The 23,650-nt window shown below is 47.9% G+C and overlaps 1 protein-coding gene across 1 annotated transcript in view; it reads right to left on the bottom strand.

Annotated features, from left to right (window-relative positions):
- The window catches only part of GRIK4 (glutamate ionotropic receptor kainate type subunit 4), a 349,453-nt gene that overhangs the window by 48,305 nt on the left and 277,498 nt on the right, over positions 1-23,650 (bottom strand). Inside the window, exon 13 of the mRNA XM_040257795.1 lies at positions 1,794-1,907. Coding sequence (XP_040113729.1) covers positions 1,794-1,907 — 114 coding nt within the window. The remainder of the gene's footprint in view (positions 1-1,793; positions 1,908-23,650) is intronic.

Here is a 23,650-nt window from a genome sequence, read left to right as displayed (position 1 = left end):
TGTCCCTTCTAGCTTCTAGGGTTGCTGGCCATCCTTGGCATTTCTTGGCTTGTAGATACATCCCTCAAGTCTGCCTCCAAATTCACAGGGTCTTGTCTTCTCCTCTTGGAGAAGGCAATGGCACCCCACTCCAGTACTCTTGCCTGGAAAATCCCACGGATGGAGGAGCCTGGTAGGCTGCAGTCCATGGGGTCGCTAAGAGTCAGACACAACTGAGCGACTTCACTTTCACTTTTCACTTTCATGCATTGGAGGAGGAATTGGCAACCCACTCCAGTGTTCTTGCCTGGAGAATCCCAGGGATGGGGAAGCCTGGTGGGCTGCCATCTGTGGGGTGGCACAGAGTCGGACATGACTGAAGCAACTTAGCAGCTGTCTTCTCCTCTGGGTGTCTGTGTCCAAATTTCCCACTTCTTTATAGAGACACTGGTCATTGGATTAGCTCCACCTCCCCTATTCCAGTATGACCTCATCTTAACTTGACTCCATCTGGGAAGATCCTATTTCCAAATAAGGTCACCCAATTCACAAGTCCTTTTGAGGGGACACAAATCAATCCATAACAACAGCCTATATCTCAGGGGCCTGAAGAATGTCTGGCACAGAAGAGGTGCTCAGTGAATGGGAGTTATCATTACGATGGAAAAGACAGGAGGAAGGATCAAAATCCCCCTTCATTCATAAGACAGAAATATCCATCACCGCAGTGATTATGACCAGATCCTCACATTTCTATCTGGCTTAGCCCGGACAGCTTGGGATTTGATGCTGTCTTGTCTTCCAGATGATGTAGCCTCTTTGTCCAAGCTGGGCAGCAATGATGATGGACACTGAGGCCCCGCCCAGGACAGTGGTCTTCTGAGCTGCCCAAGTGGACTCTGAGACAAGAAGTCCTTCCTCCTGGAGAAACGGTCCACAGATCCTGATGCCCTGGCTGGGGCTGCAAATATAAAAAACTCCTTTCTCCCAGCGCTGAGACTTGAGGCCTGGGAGGGGCTCAGAAGGGTGGAGGGTCTTCAGCAGGTACATGGGGTGAGCTCTGGGTTCCTCTCTGTTGAGCATCTTTGTGGTGCTGGCTGCTAGAATACATCATGTTGGCATGACCTTGGATGCCTGAAGTGACTAGATCATTGGGGAAATCCATGTAATAGATGTGTGCTTAGAGCCAGGTTGGATAAGGGTTACTATTCCCTCTCCGGATGCTCCTCCCACCAGCCAGTAACTTTGATGTCACATCCAGCCTCTGCTGCCCATGGGTGAGCTTTTACAAACTCATTTTTATACTCAGTCTAGTCCTTCCTTTTGAAAGGGAGGCAGAAGAAGCTATAAGTGATATTACATTACCTGCTCTTTATTCTCCAGTACAGATAATCAAAAGAGGGAGGAGGTGCAATGCTCAGAATGAAGAGAAGCAGATCTGGAGGTTGCCAAAGGCTTTGAGGAATTCTGGGGCGACTCATCTGGGCTGGGGACCCACCACCTTGGAGGAAACCGAGTAACCCACGGGTCCAGTTGCCAACACTCTACGAACCAAGGGTTGAATGATCGTTCTTGGCCGTCCCTACGCAGCGAGGCAGAAGCATTATTTTTACTGGAAAGCCCCTAAGTGTGACTTTTCCATTCCTCTTGTTTGCAAGTCCTCACAGCTGATGGGGGAGAAAATAGCCTGGCACATTTGCATTTAAGTCTTGAAATCTAAATATTTCTGTGAGTCATTCATTATTACCATGCAACTCAGTGTTTGCATGCAAATAACTCTAATGCCATAAACGCTTATAAAATAAATCTCTTACCATATGAACTCGGTAAAGAATGCTAATTCCCAGAGTCATGAATGGCTTCGAGAAATCAATCACTTTCTCCCGTTCCGCAGTAATGGTGAGGCCCGCCACGGCCAGATCCGCTTTCTGAAAGGAACAGAGGGAGGTCATCAAAGGGGTGGCCCCATGAGAAGGGGGCCCAGGGACTGGTGACCAGAGGCCGCCAGCGATGGAGAGGTGCCACTCTGGTCTGGCTTCTCTGCTTGGGGAGTGATCCTAAGCAGCCAGAGGTCTGAAGAGTCACTCATGAGAGGACATGGATGTAGAAGCTGTCACCCATGTCCCTCTCAAGGACGTGTGTGTGCTCGGTCGCCTCGGTCCTGCCCCACCCTTTGCGACCCTACAGGCTGTAACTCACCAGGCTCCTCAGTCCGGGGATTCTCCAGGCAAGAGTACTGGAGTGGGTTGCCATGCCCCTTTCCAGGGGATCTTCCTGACTCAGGGATCGAACTAGTGTCTCCTGCATTATAGGCAGATTCTTTACCACTGAACCACCAGGGAAGCCCTCATCTGAGATTCAGTTCAGTTCAGTGCAGTTCAGTCGCTCAGTCGTGTCCGACTCTCTGCGACCCCATGAATCGCAGCACGCCAGGCCACCCTGTCCATCACCAACTCCCGGAGTTCACTCAGACTCGCGTCCATCGAGTCAGTGATGCCATCCAGCCATCTCATCCTCTGTCCCCTTCTCCTCCTGCCCCCCAATCTCTCCCAGCATCAGAGTCTTTTCCAATGAGTCAACTCTTCGCATGAGGTGTCCAAAGTACTGGAGTTTCAGCTTAGACCCCTTTAAATATGTAAATTAGTATAAAAAGGGAGGCTCACTATGGACCTGTCAGACAGAGACTAAAAACGCCCTAGGCAAGGGAGAATTGGCAGACAGAACTTCTGGATACTCAATAATGAGTAGTTTTTTATTCAACTGATGAACTTGTTCAGCCAACAAACAAGTCCCAGTGTTGTGTGAGCTTTGGTGAGGGAGTTACAGTGGAAAATAAAAATGATGGCTCCTCGGAAATTACAGGCAATCTAATGCAACCGCATGTATCTCCCAGGGAAGAAATGAAGGCCAAGAATTGAGCGAGCGGCCTAACGTCACAAGCTTGTCTTTGTCAGAGGTAGGACTACACCTCAGGCTTCCTGGACCACTGGCCTTATGTTGCCGACAAGGTCAAAATCCAGGTGCCACAGCAGAACTCTGTGAAGGGTCTCTGATCCCTATTATGTGAAGTCACCAGATGTTTCTGCATCTCAAGTGCCCACACCTGATAAGAATCCCCTGAGAAAGGAAGTACTGTCGGCTCCTCCATATACCTCTCTGTCAGGAAGTTCTTTCTTGTGTCTAATTTCAATCCACTCTGTTGCAAAGCAAGCTCACTTCCTATTGGCCTGCTCCCCTATACACAGAGTGGTGGGAAAGGCCCAGAGTGCTGTTCACTTCTGGCCATGCTCTGCCCTAACTAGCTAACCAACCCAGTCACTTCACTTCTCTTGGCTTCCTTAATTTCATCTGCAAACCAAGGGTATGGGGTTTAGACAGTACCAGGATCCTTCCAGGCAATTCTCCGACAGTGATTTTCAAAGTGTGGTTTAGGATCACCTGCATTAGAATCACCTTATTCCTATTAAAGACTAAGAATGTTAAAGAGCAAAGGGCTTATTAAAATGTGAATTCCTGAGTTTCATCCCAAACCTCCCGGATCAGACTCTGGTCATGGGGCCTGGGAATCTATCTGTGACAAGTTGTCCAGGTGATTCTGACTTATACTGATATTTAAGAATTATGTTTTATAACCTAGGCATGTATCTCAGACTAGCTTCCATCAAGGTTTACATTTCAGCTTCTTTCACCAATTCTGGTGGATCTGTTGACACACAAGGTGGAGAAAGAAAGGAGGAAAGGTGAGGTGTTTAACAATCTACAAACAGGCCAACTGGTTCTGAATGAGAACACACACACACACACACGTGCTACACATGTGTGCGATTTTTCCTAAATCATTGCAAAGGAAGTAAGGAGAGAGACATGTCACTCCTCACTTTATACACAAAGGGATTTATGATTTGTACACCCTGGATACATCCATTGACAAACATCAGTTTCTCCTCCATCTCAGCTCCGCTCCTCAACCCCCAACTCATGCTAAAGCAGCCACTCGATCCAGCATCAGTTAACAAGGTAGAGCCTTATAAAGTGAAGGTGAAAGTATTAGTCACTCAGTCATGTCCGACTCTCTGCATCCCCATGGACTGTAGCCCACCGGGATCCTCTGTCCTTGGAATTCTCCAGGTAAGAATACTAGAGTGGGTAGCCGTTCCCTTCTCCAGGGGATCTTCCTGATTCATGGATTGAACTCAGGTCTCCTGCATTGCAGGCAGATTCTTTACCATCTGAGCCACCAGGGAAGTCCTCACAAAGTGAGGCCAGGCTTTAAAGTGACTAGAGTGCAGATGTAAGAGATTTTTAATAAAAACGAAAAACACGAATGCCTTTTTGAGCTCGTTCTATATTTCTCCAAGAGAGTGTTGATGACTGCTGTCAAGTGAATCAACCGTTGAGAAGGGAGTGAAGTTTGATTAGGAGATGGTTAGTGCCTTCATTTGTGGGGATCCTTCAGAGGGTTGTTTGGACCTTTCAGAACTTCAGTCCCTCGATGAGAGTGGCTCTAACTTGAGTTCCACTCAAGAGCACATTTGTAAAGCAACAGAAATCAACCACAAAGATGTAGCAGGTGGAATACCGGTCCTGTGCAGGGTTACGGTAAAACAGCTGTCAAGCCCTGCAAAGACCCTGGGCAGAGGAGATAGGAGTTTAACAGGTTGGAATGAAAGAACTGAAGAAAAGAATAGAAAAATGAAAACTGATACAATTGGCAAGAGATAACCACAGCATCCTGTCATTTTTCTGGTTATTAAAAAAAAAAATAGATACCTCCAAACCAAGTAACCCAAACCAACAACTCTATTCTCAAGTTTCTTTCCTCTCCACCACCGACAACACAGCCTTACTCCCAAAAGGGCGAACTTCAGACTGCAATTTAGAAATCATTTCACAAGTTTATAAAGTCGGCCAGCAACAACATTATGGTAAAGCAATTCCATATGGAGAGGAAGCTAGAAATGGACAGCATCCCAGGAGGGCGCTTTCCTGGATAGAAGCAGAAAGACCACACACCCCGGGAGAACGTCTGTCCCAGCCTCAGACAGGGTGCTTCTGTCTATTCTCAAATAGACGCTTCCCCAAGCTAGACCAAACAGAAGACTGCCTCCTCGAGGCATTGCTGCCTCTTTAGCCCAGCCCTTCTCTCTTTCTTTTGTCTCCACTTGAGAGTAACCTGGGTGCAGGGGAGGCAGGGAGGGGAGAGTGAGATGCTAGAAGAAGCTATGGAGGTTATGTAGTGGATTTTTTTTTTCATTGACTCAGTAGGGAGCAGTAATCACGCTCCATGGCTTCTGTGCAGCCTGGATTACCAACAACAACCTCATGGGATCGGCTATTCCAAAAGGCGGGCATGTCTTTTATTTTTACCTTAGTTAAAAAGACATTATCCTGTAAAGCAGGCTTTGATGAGGAAGTCATGTGCCACAAAACCAAAGTAACAACCACAGGGGCTGGGGCGGCAGACTAGCAATTGTGGGCATGGGAAGTCAAGGGAAGTATGGGTATCACGATGGTTCAGCCCAGCCCTTCTGCATCTCCAGTCACTCTTTGGGGAGAGCCGTGCTCTCCAGTGAAAGAACCATGGACGGGACATCAGAAGACCTGGCTCTCATCACAGCTGGGCCATAAACTCACTGTGCTCTGGGGTAAGTGATTCTACTGCCCGGGCCTGAGTTTCTCCTACTGAGAAATGAAAGGACTCAACCAGGTGCTCTGAAGCTCTTGCATGTGTGTGTGCTAAGTTGCTTCAGTCATGTCTGACTGCGACACTATGGACTGTAGCCCGCCAGGCTCCTCTGTCCATGGGATTCTCCAGGAAGGAATCTTCCCAACCCAGGGACTGAACCCATGTCTCTTATGTCTAACCTGCATTGGCAGGTGGATTCTTTACCACTAGCACTGCCTGGGAAGCCCTCTGAAGCTCTTCCCCAGGCCTAAGATCCCAGGCTTTCATTTTGCTGGACTAGGAAGGGCGGAACTTCCATCAGCTGGTCCCCATTTGCTCCAGAAGATGATGGTGGTCCCTAGAATCGATGTTTCAGAGATGTCAGGGAGGAGACTGTTATCACCTTCGTCAGCAGGGAGTAGAGCCCAAGGCAGGAAAGCCATAAAGGCCAGAAAGATGCAATGCCATCTGGAGAGGGCAGATCTAGAGGTGTACCCTGGGGGGGCCGGGAACCCAGAAAAGGGTAGGACGCCTGGAGCTAGAGAAAGAGGAGAGGGAGGAATGGGAACACGGAACAGGCAGAGCATTCCGTAAGCATCACGATGCTCCTGGTTACCGGATGTGTGTGTGTGTGTGTGCGTCACGCACACACACACAGGGGTGTATAAATACATTCCCTCTGAGAGAAAGACCTCTCTCCTCTTCCCATTTTTGATTGAAAGTGCTCTTTGAAGAGCTTCATGTTCTGCCTCTGAGAGATCCCCTCTTTTATCTCCTGGATGTTTGTGGAATTTACAAGGGGAGGGCAGACTGCAGGCAGCCTGGAGGTGACTTCCAAAACATACTACCCTGTGCCTCCTGGGTTGAATGGGGTCACACGAGACTGCCACCATCATCGCTATCAGAGCCTGAAGGCTCAGGGGGGCCGCGGCTCTTCTCCTGGGATGAGAGGCCTGGCTGGAAGATGGAAAATTCACAGCAGGGCTCTGGGCCGTGCCTGCTCCAGCCCGCAGACCCCACCCCGTGCTTCCCTGAGAACACCTCCAGGGAGGCCTCTGCCCAAAGCACCAGATCCCGAAAGAGCTGAAGGATCAACGCTTTCCTGTCTCCCTTTCCTTCTCTTTTAGGTGCCTGCTGCCCCCTGTTGGGCAAAAGTCTATCCCTGGGCCTCAGCAGTGCCCAGGCACCCTGGGCAGACCTCCGCCGCCTCAGCTCCCTGCCTCCTTTGTCTAAGAGCTCCTCTCTCACGTGGAGCCTGGCTAATGAGAGGACGGGGTGGGTCAGAAGACCTGGCTCGGCCTTTTGCTGACCAAATGTTTATAACGACTCACTTAGCCTCTCTGGGACTCAGCTTACCAGGTTATACAATGGGGCGATGCCTGCCTATCAATATTATGTGAGAGTCAAGAGAGATGATGGGTGTGGAAGAGCCCTATCAACTCTACACACTGGAGAGTTCCCCCCACACCTGCCTGGGGCAATGGAGGTAGTAGACAGGGTGGCTGAGACTCAGCTTTCTGTGTGGGCCAGACCCATCTGGGCTCTGTTATTCCTTACTTGCTGTGTGACCTTGGACAAAAGTTATGTAACCTCTCTGAGCCTCAGTTTGCTTACCTGAAAGTGGGGATGATAATAGCCCCCACTTCCCAGAATTGCTAAGAAAGTGAATGAGATGATGCTTATAAATGCTGAGCATGGGCCCGCTTCAAAGTAAGCACCTGATTAATGTTTGATGTTAAGATGATACTGATAGTGAAAATGATGACGAACTTGATAATGATGAGAATCTCAACAGGGCCTCTGGAGACAACATCTTAACCCATGATGAGTTGTAGGAATGTCTGAGGGGGCAGCCAGGCCTGTTCCATCTCCAGGTCGGCAGAGGTCTCTGGACATTTGGCCCCTAGTGGCCTTTCCTAGGTGACCTGGGACACACACACAGCAGAACCAACCCAGTGAGCCTCCCTGGTGTAACTGCCTACCCACCTAAGGACCCTCTTAGGCCTCACACTGTACCACTGCTTAGAAATCTCAAGGAAAAAGCTGACATCCAGCTTGGAAACGAAACCCAGCCATTGTCCACAGCTTCTTCCTTGTTATACGATTCTCCTCTGGGGACAACAGATTCAGTGACCTCCCCAGCTCCCTTTGAATTCTTGGATCCATCGTGCTATCTCTGGTCAGCTTCCAGGTCTTTGTTCTTTGGCCTTTTTTTAACTCGGCCTCCACTGCCTCCCAGTCCCCTGGGGCTCCTGCCCACTGGGGAGGCCGGCTGCCCTCCTTCACCTGCCTTGCTACCAGCTTTCTGCTCCTTTGCTGGTCACATCTGCAGAGATCTTGTTTCACCTGCTACTCAGGCCCCATAGTGCCTCACATCCTTTGCTGGCATTTATTTAACTCTGTAATTGTGTTATTTAACACTGGAAAGCTTTGGGAGGATACAGTTGGAATGAGAAAATGCTACACAGAATAAGGCTGTATCGAGCATTCTTGGAAGCCTTCATTCCAGGGTAATTGTCTCTGGAGATCCTTTGTATATTGAAAAGGCTTTCAGAATCCCAAGCAAGGCCAGGCCTGAGGTGGTGAGAGCAGCGAGGGCATTGTCTATAATGACCCAGATAGGAAGGAGCTCAGGTTCACCAAGCCTGGCTTCCCAGGGAGGGATAAAGGATGCTGGGCTCTGGTTGAGTATCTGGGCCCAGGGTGTTATGGGACCACGGAGCTCACTGGATCCCCAGTGAGTTCTGTGTCCTGGGATCTGCCCTGGAGTGTGGAATGTCAGGGAAGGCAGAACTCACTGCCGCTCTCCAGCAATCCCTCCCTCTGTAATAGCATTCTCTTATTGACCCTCTGCCCTGCCGCAGGCAGGGAGCAAAGTGCTAGGATACAGGAGTAAGCAAACACAGGCAGGGTCCCTGATGGCAGCAGAGGCAGTCGCCAGACTGTTGAAGAAGAAATCTGTAAAATGGAAGCTGCACTAAGTGTTTACAGTAGACATCTGTGGCCCCATAAGAAGGGAGAACAGGGGCTGACAGAGTCTTCATGGGAGCTTTCTCAAGATGAGACTCAGTTATCCGAACAAGAGTTACCAGTGAGAAGGCCTGGAATGAGCACTCCCATTCAGGGTGGGGGGTTGCTGCATGTGCAAAGGCCCTGAGGCAGGAGGGAGCCTGGGGGCATTCCAGAGGCTAGAAGAGGGCCAGAGTGTCTAAAGCACACACAGCTGGGAATGGTGCTGTAAGATGAAGCTGGAGGGGCAGGAAGAAGATGCAATGACTTGAAGAGCAGTTGAAAGTCCCTGAAGTACTTTAAGCAGAATCAGGTCTGTAATCCTAACATGTTTAACACCTGTAGCCCTGCCTGTTGCTTAGTTAGTAAACTGACACACAGGCAGAGCTACAGGTATAGCCTGGGAGTCAGGCCCTCATGGTCTGCCCACCTCTCCAAGTTCAGCCTCATTTCCCAGTACTCCTCCTGAAGCCCCTGGGAGTCAAACACACCTCCTATAGCTTTTTCACTTGGAATATCCAACATTAACTCCCCTCTTCAAGGTCCGTTCAAAGTTCATCTCCTCCATATAAACTTCCCTATCAGTTTCTCAGGAATCAGCCTTCCCTCCTCTCAATCAAAAAGGGAGGTAAGGGACATCCCTGGTGGTCCAGGGGTTGAGCTGCCTTCCGATGCAAGGGATGTAGGTTCAATCCCTGAACGGGGAACTAAGATCCCACATGCCACAGGGCAACTAAGCCTGCACACCGCAACTCCTGAGCCCAAGCACTCTGGGGCCCATGTGCTACAGACAGGGAGCCTGAGTGCCACACAGGAGAAGATCCCACATGCCACAAGGAAGACCCCACATGCTACAACCAAGACTTGATGCAGCCAAAGATAAATGAATAGAAATAATAATAAAGTGAATATATACAGGGGAAAAAATGGAGCTAAAACACTGCTTATACCACTTAAGTAGCATTTGCCATAAATTGCCTTATATTTTTTGGGCTCCAAAATCACTGCAGATGGTGATTGCAGCCATGAAATTAAAAGACATTTACTCCTTGGAAGAAAAGTTATGACCAACCTAGATAGCATATTCAAAAGCAGAGACATTACTTTGCTGACTAAGGTCCGTCTAGTCAAGGCTATGGTTTTTCCAGTAGTCATGTATGGATGTGAGAATTGGACTGTGAAGAAGGCTGAGCGCTGAAGAATTGATGCTTTTGAACTGTGGTGTTGGAGAAGACTCTTGAGAGTCCCTTGGACTGCAAGGAGAGCCAACCAGTCCATTCTGAAGGAGATCAACCCTGGGATTTCTTTGGAAGGAATGATGCTAAAGCTGAAGCTCCAGTACTTTGACCACCTTATGCAAAGAGTTGACTCATTGGAAAAGTCTTTGATGCTGGGAGGGATTGGGGGCAGGAGAAGAAGGGGACGACTGAGGATGAGATGGCTGGATGGCATCACTGACTCGATGGACGTGAGTCTGAGTGAATCCAGAAGTTGGTAATGGACAGGGAGGCCTGGCGTGCTGCAATTCATGGGGTCGCAAAGAGCTGGACACAACTGAGCGACTGAATTCAACTGAAATGAACTGAGAACAGGGACCTGGGCTCACATTACCAACCGTACCCTTACTGGCTGTGTGACTTTGAGAAAGGACTTACCTTCTCTGTGCCTCAATTTCTTCATCGAGAGAGTGGGCCTAACAACAGTTCCCACCCTCATGGAGCCTCTACAGGAATTAATTGAACAACTCATACAAAGTCTATGTCTGGCACAGAATAATTCTCATTGAATGAGAGCTCTTATTATTATTATTGTGTGAACATTATTATTGTGGTTATGAACATTCATGCACATAAATTAACTTCTCCATTAGATTATAAGAAGCAAGGACATATTGTCAAAAAAAAATTAACTTATGTAGTTGCCATAGGCTCCATTTAACAAAGAAACTGAGGCCCAGAGAGGTTACTAATTTGCTCAAGTACACACGGCTTGGAAGCAGAGAAATCTGTCTTCAGATGCGCATATTCTCAGGACTGCTTTCTTTGGCTGCACTGTTCATAGTGACGTTCCCAAAGTGGACACACAGTAAGTCTCTAAAACCAGTGCAGCCAGCAGGGTAGGGTACAGGGGGCCAACTTCTCAGACACGGCCTACCCTCCAGCTCCTTCTTGCCAACAGCAGAATCAGGTTGATTTCTAACACATACCCGACGAGCCTGTACCAGGAGGGATTTATTAGGAAGCTGGGTCATTATAACCAAATTCAGGTCATGCTCCGGATGCAAACAGATAACACTTCTTCATCCTCCAGCCTAAAGAGGACTCAAAGCCCCACATCCCCACTAGAGGGCTCCCTTCTCGCCCTGCCCCCTCCCCAGCCCCAGCTCCCTGTAACTCCATGGCAGTGTACTACACAGGGAGCTCAAACGAAAGGCGAATGGGCCCCCACGCTCTGTGATTAAGGTGGAGAGGTGTCAATCACCCTCTGGGAAGAAGCAGATGCTGAGGGGGGCCCGGACTGAGCCACGTGGGCCAGAAGAGAAAGGACCAGCTTCCAGAATCTTGCCAGCCCTCAGGCCTTCCGTGCTGCACAGTGGAGCAGATTAACATCTGCAGCTCAGCCCATTTCAAATTAGATTATGTGCTCACTTTCTGTCTTTTGATCCATCTACCTGCTGGGCACCTTCTTCTCCTCTCCTGCCTCCACCCAGGGAGCCGCTCGAGGAACCTGCCGGGATGCACCAGGGTCCCTGTGCTGAGCGGCGACGGGATCTGAAGGTGCCGGGGGGCTCACTCCCACTTCTGGGTGCCCTGTTACCCACAGGAGCCATCACTTAGACGCCCTAATAATAGGTTTCAGCAATGCACACAGCTGCTCTTCTGTTGCGTAAGGCAGGCGGCTTCCCACTCCACCCGCTGTGGGCTGGGGCTGAGGGTAAATTAATAGGGCCCCATGGCACCTGCACAATGATGGGTGCCCTGTTCACTGAGGAGACTGGGGATCAACCCCATCCCTTCCCCTCCCTTCTTTCAGTCCAGGATATGGGAACATGGAGGAGGACCAGCTAGTCACCTGTCTCTCTCTCACACACACACATTCAAATCAGCCTGCTTCCCATTCCGAGGAAGGTCCTGATCAGAACCTTTCTGAATCTATGTGTGCGTGCATACTCAGTCATTCAATTGTGTCTGACTCTTTGCAACCCCATGGACTGTAGCCCACCAGGCTCCTCTGTCCAGGGGATTTCCCAGGCAAGAATTCTGCAGTGGGTTGCCATGCCCTCCTCCAGGGGATCTTCCTGACCCAGGGATCAAACCCGCATCTTCTGCAGATTCTTCACCCACTGAGCCACCCTGGAAGCCCTTTTTGAGCACATCTGAGCCCAAATCTGAGAGATTTACTCATGCACCCAGGGCTGAGCCTACAAGGCTCAGAGCCAAACCCAGAGAAGCATTAGCATTCCCGGGGAAGTAGCAATGTCACTGGCGGGTCCAAGGGCTCCCTGGTGCTATTTCTTGAGGTGACAGCCTATTCTCAGGGTTGGATGAATTTCTTTAGAGTTAAATTAAAATCCCCATGAAATATTTAGTTGGCTCAGCTCAGAGCTGTGTAATTGGCCTATGTGGGCCGATTTGAGGAAAGAACCAGGCTTAAGGAAAGACGGGTTGGCAATTCTTTCATGGGTGAAGCTGTGCAGTACAGGGATCCAAGCTGGGGCAGGAGGCCAAGCAGATATTGTTGACCTTTGACCTCTTGTCACATGCTCCCATCTCTGGCCATGGACCCTCTCTGCCCTTTCAGGTCAGAGAGATGTATGTCAATCCCAATTCTGCAATCCTCAGTGAGCAAATTACCTGAAGTCTGGGCTTCAACTTCCTCACCTCTAAAATGGACATAATCATGCCTATTTTTTGTGATTGTTGCAAGTATTAAATCCAGTAACCTCTGTGGACTGAGCTCAGGGGTCATTCTACCCTTCTAACCCCCTCTTCCAACTGTAGCCAGGGGGGTGTTTGAAGCTAAAGCAGATCATGCTGTTCTCTGTATTGCCTTTTTACTTTTCTATGCCACGGACCCTTATCAGCGGTCTGGTGAGGTCTGTTGACCCTTTCTTTAAAAATGTTTTAAAATGTTTGTTACATTTGCTGTTTCATGTGACTGTATTACATAATACATAATTACAAGGGACCTCCTTGGCAGTCCAGTGATTAAGACTCTTTGCTTCCAATGCAAGGGGTGCAGGTTGGATCCCTGGTGGGGAAACTAAGATCCCATATGCCACATGAATAAAATGAATAAATGAATAAAAAGTAAAAGTAAAGAATGCATAACCACATAATTGTAATACACTGACCGTGAGAGCCAGAGGTAGGTCTAGCAACATTCTAATGGCATCGTTGTTGACAAAGTCACAGTATGCTTAATACCAGTAAGGTTTGTTGCCCACATTTATAGATAAAGGAAATATATTTCGGTTTGAATTTAGAAAAAAAAACATAGATATAAATTTTTCCCTTTTAAGTTTATGATCTCTCTTGATGCTCTCCTCAGACCCTTGGGTGGGCATGGACCCCAGGAAAAGAACCCAGAGAGACTTTCCAGTTACTGACCCTGATTCCTCACCAGGCCCACCAGGCATGGTGTGATGGGGCGGTGCTCTGGTTCTCAAATGTTACCGGTTTATTTGCACTGTGGAATTCTGGCATTTACTCTTTCCTCTCCCTGCTCTTGGGCTTCCCAAGTGGTCAGCGGTAAAGAATCCCCCTGCCAATGCAAGGGATGAAGGCTTAATGCCTCAGTCGGGAAAGTCCTCTGGAGGAGGAAATGGCAACCCACTCTAGTATTCTTGCCTGGGAAATCCCATGGACAGAGGAGCCTGGTAGGCTACAATCCATGGGGTCGCAAAAGAGTCGGACATGACTGAGCAGCTAAACACCAATTCCCAGCTCTGCCCTGGCCTTGGTGAGGCTGCTTCTGCACATGGTTCGGATCTCAGAGTGGTCTTTCCAGAATGCTCATTCAAAGGAGCCCTCTCTCTGACACTCTGTGTAATTATCCTGAGTTTTTTCCTTTACCGCAAAAATCACAATCTAAAATTGTCTTGTTCATTCCTTCATCTTCCTGTTTATTGTCTGTTTAGAAAGAAGGTTCCAGTGGGCAGGAACCTCTTGTTGCTGTGGCCACACAGCTCTCCAGAGACTAGAACAGTGCCTGGCATGTGATGGGTACCAAACAGATATTTGATGAAGAAAGGCACAACCGAATGAGTGAATGAATAGATGAATCAAATAAAGCGAGCAGGAGCTCATTCATGGGATTTTCTCACCTGGACTCTGAGTTAGGGGAGCAATTATGCACAATTCCAGCTGAAAGTGCCCATGCTCCAGCCACCCTTGGCACTCACCAGCCACTGTAATCTTAGGCAAGCGATCTAACCTCTCTGTACCTCAGTTTCCTCATCTGGAAACTGGGACAGTAACAATACATACCTCACAAGGATGTTGTGAAGACTAAACGAAATGATATATGAAAAGCACTCAGATCAGTGCCTGGAGCAGAAAATGCTACAGAAACGTAAGCTATTATTTTTGTTGTTGCAAGTTAAAGGATCAACTTCAGTGTTATTTAAAACAGTGATTATTTCAAAAGCTCAATATAGGTTTTGAAGAGAGAACGAAGAAATCCCATGATTGGAAAACCGATACGTATGACAGATGTTACGCTGCGTTTATGTAGTTGGGATGTGAAAAAGAACTAGCCCTGAGAGTCTGGGGATGCAGGGATTCCCCAGGGAAGCCTGAACTCTGCTTCCTCTCACTGTGGCACCCTTACCATCGCCTGCATCATCCCCAACCCCCAATTTCCTGAAGATCGACCAGTGACTGGCACATGAAAGAAAACGATAGAATACCCAGTTTTCAGGGTGACAGGCTCATTCATAATCCAAATGTTCCCTTTTCCCTATCAAACTGATAAACCCTCCAGCCCGCATGACAATGTGGCCCTCAGTAGGACCGATGATAAGACGCAGAGGATTGCCGCCGGTGCGCTCACACGCTGCTGCCAGTCACCCACATAGCTTGCTGGCTGCCAGAAAAGCTGAAGGTCTGGGACACAGCTTGGGGCTCTGAAATTGAGTAAGGCTAACTGGCCCACATGGGGATCAAGCTTGCAGCCCTGAGCTTTCTGGCAGAAAACCAGCACTGACCAAGCCAGTTCCACAGCTGCCGGGGCCTCTGGGTTCCAGGCCTGTGTGTATCTGACGGCACTTCTAGCTCACGGTGCCCTTCTTTTATTTCCCTTCCCGCTTAGGGAAGGGGCTTCCAGCCCCATGTTTAGGAACAACGTGATTCACAGGCTGCTATTAGGACTGGTTTTGTTGGGTGAGATAAAGGACCACCAGTTCCTGGGAGCATTGCTGACAGCCACAGAGAACTTCCAGAGGTGGCCCCTTTGCCCCTGCTGAACTCCAAATCAACAAGCCTCGTCCAGTGATTCCCCCATCCCTTACTGTCTTGCTGGACTGAAGAAATGTCTGAACTGGCCTCAGATTGACCCCTGAGCTGTGCTACAGGGTGCCAGGAAGGGTGAGCAAAGATCTGACTCATCAGATCCATGCACTGGTTAACAGCTAGGCTTTTTCTCATTTCTTATCAGCATATGCACAAGTCAAAGCCATTGCCAAGGGCAGAGGGCATTTTCTCAGGGATCCCTGCTGTTTTTCCCAAGAAGACAGCTAGAGGTGCTGTCATAAGCCTCTGGCCCCTCCTCCTCGGTGATGAAGTGCGTTTGGTCTACTTTAGAGAGGTGCTGACAGGATTCTCACGCCCCCTCATAATCAGTCAGTTCAGTTGCTCAGTCGTGTCCGACTCTTTGAAACCCCATGGATTGAAGCACACCAGGCTTCCCTGTCCATCACCAACTCCTGGAGGTCACTCAAAATCACGTCCATCGAGTTGCTGATGCCATCCAGCCATCTCATCCTCTGTCATCTCCTTCTCCTCCCGCCCCCAAATCCCTCCCAGCATCAGAGTCTTTTCCAATGAGTCAACTCTTTGCACGAGGTGGCCAAAGTACTGGAGTTTCAGCTTTAGCATCATTCCTTCCAAAGAACACCCAGGACTGATCTCCTTTAGAATGGACTGGTTGGATCTCCTTGCAGTCCAAGGGACTCTCGAGAGTCTTCTCCAACACCACAGTTCAAAAGCATCAATTCTTTAGCACTCAGCTTTCTTCACAACCCAACTTTCACATCCATTCACGACCACTGGAAAAACCATAGCTTTGACTCAGTTCAGTTCAGTCGCTCAGTCGTGTCCAACTCTTTGCGACCCCATGAATAGCAGCACGCCAGGCCTTCCTGTCCATCACCATCTCCCAGAGTTCACTCAGACTCACGTCCATCGAGTCCGTGATGCCATTCAGCCATCTCATCCTGGGTCGTCCCCTTCTCCTCCTGCCCCCAATCCCTCCCAGCATCAGAGTCTTTTCCAATGAGTCAACTCTTCGCATGAGGTGGCCAAAGTACTGGACTTTCAGCTTCAGCATCATTCCCTCCAAAGAAATCCCAGGGTTGATCTCCTTCAGAATGGACTGGTTGGATCTCCTTGCAGTCCAAGGGACTCTCAAGAGTCTTCTCCAACACCACAGTTCTAAAGCATCAATTCTTCGGTGCTCAGCCTTCTTCACAGTCCAACTCTCACATCCATACATGACCACAGGAAAAACCATAGCCTTGACTAGATGGACCTTAGTCGGCAAAGTAATGTCTCTGCTTTTGAATATACTATCTAGGTTGGTCATAACTTTTCTTCCAAGGAGTAAGTGTCTTTTAATTTCATGGCTGCAATCACCACCTGCAGTGATTTTGGAGCCCCCCAAAATAAAGTCTGACACTGTTTCTACTGTTTCCCCATCTATTTCCCATGAAGTGATGGGACCAGATGCCATGATCTTTGTTTTCTGAATGTTGAGCTTTAAGCCAACTTTTTCAGTCTCCTCTTTCACTTTCATCAAGACGCTTTTTAGCTCCTCTTCACTTTCTGCCATAAAGGTGGTGTCATCTGCATATCTGAGGTTATTGATATTTCTCCTGGCAATCTTGATTCCAGCTTGTGTTTCTTCCAGTCCAGAGTTTCTCATGATGTACTCTGCATAGAAGTTAAATAAGCAGGGTGATAATATACAACCTTGATGTACTCCTTTTCCTATTTGGAACCAGTCTGTTGTTCCATGTCCAGTTCTAACTGTTGCTTCCTGACCTGCATACAGATTTCTCAAGAGGCAGGTTAGGTGGTCTGGTATTCCCATCTCTTTCAGAATTTTCCACAGTTTATTGCGATCCACATAGTCAAAGGCTTTGGCATAGTCAATAAAGCAGAAATAGCTGTTTTTCTGGAACTCTCTTGCTTTTTCCATGATCCAGCGGATGTTGGCAATTTGATCTCTGGTTCCTTTGCCTTTTCTAAAACCAGCTTGAACATCTGGAAGTTCACAGTCCATGTATTGCTGAAGCCTGGCTTGGAGAATTTTGAGCATTACTTTACTAGCGTGTGAGATGAGTGCAATTGTGTGGTAGTTTGAGCATTCTTTGGCATTGCCTTTCTTTGGGATTGGAATGAAAACTGACCTTTTCCAGTCCTGTGGCCACTGCTGAGTTTTCCAAACTTGCTGGCATATTGAGTGCAGCACTTTCACAGCGTCATCTTTCAGGATTTGAAACAGCTCAACTGGAATTCCATCACCTCCACTAGCTTTGTTTGTAGTGATGCTTTCTAAGGCCCACTTGACTTCACACTCCAAGATGTCTGGCTCGGACCTTAGTCGGCAAAGTAATGTCTCTGCTTTTGAATATACTATCTAGGTTGGTCATAACTTTCCTTCCAAGGAGTAAGCGTCTTTTACTTTCATGGCTGCAGTCACCATCTGTAGTGGTTTTGGAGCCCCCCAAAATAAAGTCTGACACTGTTTCTACTGTTTCCCCATCTATTTCCCATGAAGTGATGGGACCAGATGCCATGATCTTCGTTTTCTGAATGTTGAGCTTTAAGCCAACTTTTTCACTCTCCTCTTTCACTTTCATCAAGACGCTTTTTAGCTCCTCTTCACTTTCTGCCATAAGGGTGGTGTCATCTGCATATCTGAAGTTGTTGATATTTCTCCTAGCAATCTTGATTCCAGTTTGTGCTTCTTCCAGCCCAGTGTTTCTCATGATGTACTCTGCATATAAGTTAAATAAACAGAGTGACAATATACAGCCTTGACGTACTCCTTTTCCTATTTGGAACCAGTCTGTTGTTCCATGTCCAGTTCTAATTGTTGCTTCCTGACCTGCATATAGGTTTCTCAAGAGGCAGGTTAGGTGGTCTGGTATTCCCATCTCTTTCAGAATTTTCCACAGTTTATTGTGATCCACATAGTCAAAGGCTTTGGCATAGTCAATAAAGCAGAAATAGCTGTTTTCCTGGAACTCTCTTGCTTTTTCCATGATCCACTGGATGTTGGCAATTTGATCTCTGGTTCCTTTGCCTTTTCTAAAACCAGCTTGAACATCTGGAAGTTCATGGTTCACGTATTGCTGAAGCCTGGCTTGGAGAATTTTGAGCATTACTTTACTAGCGTGTGAGATGAGTGCAATTGTGTGGTAGTTTGAGCATTCTTTGGCATTGCCTTTCTTTGGGATTGGAATGAAAACTGACCTTTTCCAGTCCTGTGGCCACTGCTGAGTTTTCCAAACTTGCTGGCATATTGAGTGCAGCACTTTCACAGTGTCATCTTTCAGGATTTGAAACAGCTCAACTGGAATTCCATCGCCTCCACTAGTCCCTCATAATAAACACCCCAAAATTCTTTTCACAGACTGCATATGAGCTCCATAACAACCTCAAAGCCAGCAGTAGCCAATGTAGAGATAGGAGAATAAGACAGAGCAAAGATGGTGTTCAAGTCAGGATGATGGTTACCTTTTGGGAGGAGGGAGGGTGCAGAGTGAAGGGAGGCATTTTGGCAGGCAGGGGCAAGGGTCTGCAGTGTGCTGGTGGTGTTGGTGTATGTCTTGACTGGGATTGTGATGACATGCCTGGACATGTGATGACATGTCCCCTCTGTGATAAGTCAAGTCTATGCTTATGATTTGTGTGCATTCTATATGTATATTTCAATTACAACACTTTTTAAAAAGTTAAGTGATTTGCCCGAATAGAAGAGAGAGTGGCTACCATCAAGCTTGACACTCAGTATCTTGCTAACTCTTTTTTTAAAAAATTATTTTGTATTAAGGTAGAGCCAAGTAAAAATGTTGTGATAATTACAGGTGGACAGCAAAGGGACTCAGCCATACATATAATGTATCCATTCTCCCCCAAACTCCCTTCCCATCCAGGCTGCCACATAAAACATTGCCTGCTGACTCTTTGGAATAAAAAAGCCTGGAAGATACATACAGGGCTGCAGTGGCTACATCATTTGTGCCAGGGGCTGGTATGTTCAGACATGACAAATCTCTAGCCTATCTCTGTTTAAACATCTGGGTGGCTTCTAATTCAAGACGAGCTAAAAGGAACATTTGGCTGTTTTAACTGGATTTGTATTTTGCATCTGGATGGAGAAAAGTCCAGATCCCTTGTCTGGTGCAAACAACTGGATAGACTGTAAAACTCTCAGGAGCCAACTCTCTCTCTGCTGTGAACACTGGGCAAAGCCCAGTGGCTGGGGGCGGAGGAACCTAGCCCCTCAACTTGGAGCTGAAAACACCCTCCAACACTTGCCAGCCTCCACTCTAGATGGGTCTTAAAACCCAGAAGGAGACAGCACTCCATCCCATGTTGGATAGCGATGTTTTTGCAGTGTTTTGTGGGTCCTGGGTTTAAGTATGCGTCCTGCTAGCTATGTGATCATGGGCAAGTTACTTAACCTTTCTGAACTTGTTTTCTCATGAGTAAAGTATGAATGGCAACAGCTTCTATAAAGTTGCTGTGAGGATTACATGAGTTAATGTCCAAGGTCTGACACAAAGAACATGTTCACTGCTCAATCATGTTTGCTGCTATTATTATTATGCTGTTTCTGATTCTGGCATCCCACCTCCATCCTCTGCCCATCTGCTTGACACCGCCAAGACCTGGCCTGTGCTTTGGGCTGCACCGTCCTGCCCAGTGGGTTTTTAAAAAATACATTTTATTACATTTTAATAAATTTATTTAGTTTTTTTGTTGCTGTGTGCAGGTTTTCTCTAGTTGCAGCGAGCAGGGGTTACTCTCTAGCTGTGGTGCATGGGCTTCTCATTGCAGGGGCTCCTCTTGTTGCAGAGCACGGGCTCTGGAGTGCAGGCTCAGTAGCTGTGGTACTCGGGCTTCAGTAGTCACTGCACACGGGCTTAGTTGTCCCACGGCATGTGGGATCTTCCTGGTGTGTGTGCTTAGTCGCTCAGTTGTGTCACTCTTTGTGACCCCATGGACTGTAGCCCTTCAGACTTCTCTGTCCATGGAATTTTCCAGGCAAGAATACTGGAATGGGCTGCCATTTCCTCCAGAGGATCTTCTCGACCCAGGGATTGAACCTGCATCTCCTGAGTCTCCTGCATTGCCTGGCAGTTTCTTTACCGCTGAGCCCCCAGGGAAGACCCTGGACCAGGGACTGAACCAGTGTCTCCTGCATTGCAAGGCAGATTCTTAACCACTGGACCATCTGGCGGGGTTTTTGCAGGTCGAACTCTCCGACCTGATTGGCTCCCACTGACTCCCCTTCACTTTTGGTCAGACTGACACCAGCTGACACAACTGCTGATCTGCTGTACTTACTGACCACATCCACCCTCTGCTTTGATCTCCTGCCTGTATCCCACCATTCACCAACCCTCGGCAGCCAGCCGGGTCCCCAGCCTGCTGCCATCTAAGACAAGGCAGGTGTGCTCAGGGCGTGTCCTGGATGTGGATAAAGGATCCATTCAGCAAAAGTTGACAGTCCTTCTGGGCTGTTCAAATTCACTGAATGGACCACCCACTGCTATTTTTAAAGATCTAGGCCTTCACCCTGTTGCCTAAATTGCAAATGTAGACACAGCAGGGGCTGAAGTTTGTCATCGAGCAAGGAAGCTCACCTGAGGACTGCAGAAGGAATAATGCCATAGGTTCTCGAAAGGGTGGGGCAGAACGGGGCTTTCAGACAGCCGTCTCCAGAGCTGCCAACACTGCCATTGGCACCACTGAGCCATTTCTGGTTCTCCCGCTGACAAATGGTGGGATGTCAGTTGCTCCTGACAAGCTATAGGATGGCCAGAAGAATAATCTGTGAATAAGCCCCCTAAAGCAGATAAGGCTTCTGGCCAAGAACTGAGATGGTGAGGCCAAGCCATGACAACAAGCAAGTTGAAAACAGAAGACCTTCTGGTGTGAATTCATTTCTGTGAGTGAGGGGTGGATGGTGGAATGACAGAGGGGACTGTCGCATATGGTTGCTCTGGAGCAGAGCTATTTATTCCCGGGAAGCAAGGGGCTTCCCAGGTGGCCCTAGTGGTAAAGATCCTGCCTGCCAATGCAGGAAACTCAGGAGATGTGGGTTCGATTCCTGGAACAGGAAGATCCCCTGGAGGAGGGCATAGCAACTGACTCCAATATTCTTGCTTGGAGAATCCCATGGGCAGAGGAGCCTGGTGGACTAGAGTCCGTAGGGTCGCAAAGAATTGGACATGACTGAGCGACTGTGTAGGCAAGGGATGAGCAGTGCCCGCCGGCTGGGGGTGGGGGCTGGAGTGGGCAGGGAGCCACTGTAGCAGGATCTGATGACCCAGAGACGGCTGGATGAGCAAATATGGCAGGTGTTCAAGGCGGCTTCCCACAGTACTGAAGAGGACACACTGCAAAGCCATTTGAATTTGGAATCTGATTCTGGCACTTCTCAGCCCCATGATTTTAGACAAATGAACTTCTGAGCCTGTTTCCTGATTTATAAAACAGGGATCAGAATACTTTACTTTGTCAGGTTCTTTGAAGATTCTGTTCACTTCAGTCACTCAGTCATATCCAACTCTTTGTGACCGCATGGACTGTAGCACATCAGGCTTCCCTGTACACCACTATCTCCCGCCGCTTGCTCAAACTCATATCCATTGAATCGATGATGCTATCCAACCATCTCCTCCTGTCGCCTTGCCTTCTCCTCCTGCCTTCAATCTTTCCCAGCATCAGGGTCTTTTCCAGTAAGTTGGTTCTTTGCATCAGGTAGCCAAAGAACTGGAGCTTCAGCTTTAGCATCAGTCCTTCCAATGAGTATTCAGGGTTGACTTCTTTTAGGATTGACTGGTTTGATCTCCTTGCTGTCCAAAGGACTTTCAAGACTCTTCTCCAACACCACATTTCAAAAGCGTCAATTCTTTGGCACTCAGCTTTCTTGATGGTTCAACTCTCACATGTGTACATGACTACTGGAAAAACCATAGCTTTGACTAGACAGACCTTTGTCAGCAAAATAATGTCTCTGCTTTTTAATATTCTGTCTAAGTTGGTCATAGCTTTTCTTCCAAGGGGCAAGTGTCTTTTAATTTCATGGCTGCATTCACCATCTGCAATGATTTTGGAGCCCAAGAAAATAAAGTCTCTCACTGTTTCCCCATCTATTTGGCATGAAGAGATGGGACCAGATGCCATGATCTTCGTTTTTTGAATGTTGAGTTTTAAGTCAGCTTTTTCACTCTCTTCTTTCACTTTCATCAAGAAGCTCTTTAGTTCCTCTTCACTTTCTGGCATAAGAGTGGTGTCATCTGCATATCTGAGGTTACTGATATTGCTCCTGGAAATCTTGATTCCAGCTTGTGCTTCATTAAATGAGATAATATTTGTAGAGCAGCTATTAGCACTGCACCTGGCATCTAGTAAGTGCTCAATAAACAGCACCCATGACTATCTTTGGTGCAATATCACCCAAGGAACAGGTGAAAGGTCAGCCTAGGGAGCCACAAGGGGTTGAGCTCAGAAAACAGGCGTCTCAGGGGAGATGACTCAGATGTCCATGAAGCGCCTGCTTCATGGTGTACATGGTGTCACTCTCTCTACCAATATCTATACTCGAGGAAATAAAACTGGCAAGCACAAGCAGAGGTTGATTGCAAAGGCATTTGGAGGGGACATCCTTGGTGGTCCAGTGGCTAAGACTCTGTGCTCCTAATGGAGGGGGCCCAAGTTCGGTTCTTGGTCAGGGAACTAGATCCCACATGCCATAACTAAGAGTTTGCATGTCACAACTAAAGATTCCATGAATTGTAACTGAGACCCAGCACAGTCAAAACAAATGAAGATAAATAAATAAATAAATAAGAAATATATATATGTATTATATATATATATATATATGTAAAACAAAGGCAGTTGGAGGACAAATGTGTGTGTGATGAGAGTTAAGCAGAAAACCATTTAGGCCAACTAAAGCTTAAAGACTAAAGGCTGTGACTCAGAGAGCAAACTAGAAGATGGGGTCAATTTCAGAGTCAGACAACTCACCCCAGACATTCCCACCCCATGAGGAGAGGAAAGAGGGGGAGGGGGCTTAAGCTTCTCTTTCTCAAGACAATATTGGTATGGGATGTAGGGCGGGGTTGCACATACACCGGGGTGAGCTGAGGGCCCAGCTTTGGGGACCAGGGGAAGGTGGAGCCGGGAAGGGAGGCAGGGATTTGAATGGGAAATGTATGGGTGCCCATGGCATCTCTGCTGCCCCAGCCTGCTGAATGCGCCAGCACTTCTGGGCCACTGTGTTTTTCCTGTTACCAGTCAAAGGGATCATCTGAAAATCTACCACTGGTTCTTGGCATTGGTATGTTCTGTCCAGGCTCTGAGGTCTCTGGGGTCAAGGGCTATAATGGTTCATTCTTTTATACATGTCTTCACAGCATCCCATCCATCTATTTATCCATCCATCCACCCATCCATTTACCTACCACCCATCCATCCATCTATCAACCCATTTATCTACCATCCATCCATCCACCCACCCACCCATTTATCT

This window comes from Oryx dammah, unplaced genomic scaffold (assembly GCF_014754425.2).
Source record: "Oryx dammah isolate SB20612 unplaced genomic scaffold, SCBI_Odam_1.1 HiC_scaffold_17, whole genome shotgun sequence".
In the NCBI taxonomy this organism is placed as follows: Eukaryota; Metazoa; Chordata; class Mammalia; order Artiodactyla; family Bovidae; genus Oryx; species Oryx dammah.
The sequence above is the reverse complement of the archived record's forward strand: the minus strand, read 5'-3'. Positions and strand labels throughout refer to the sequence as shown.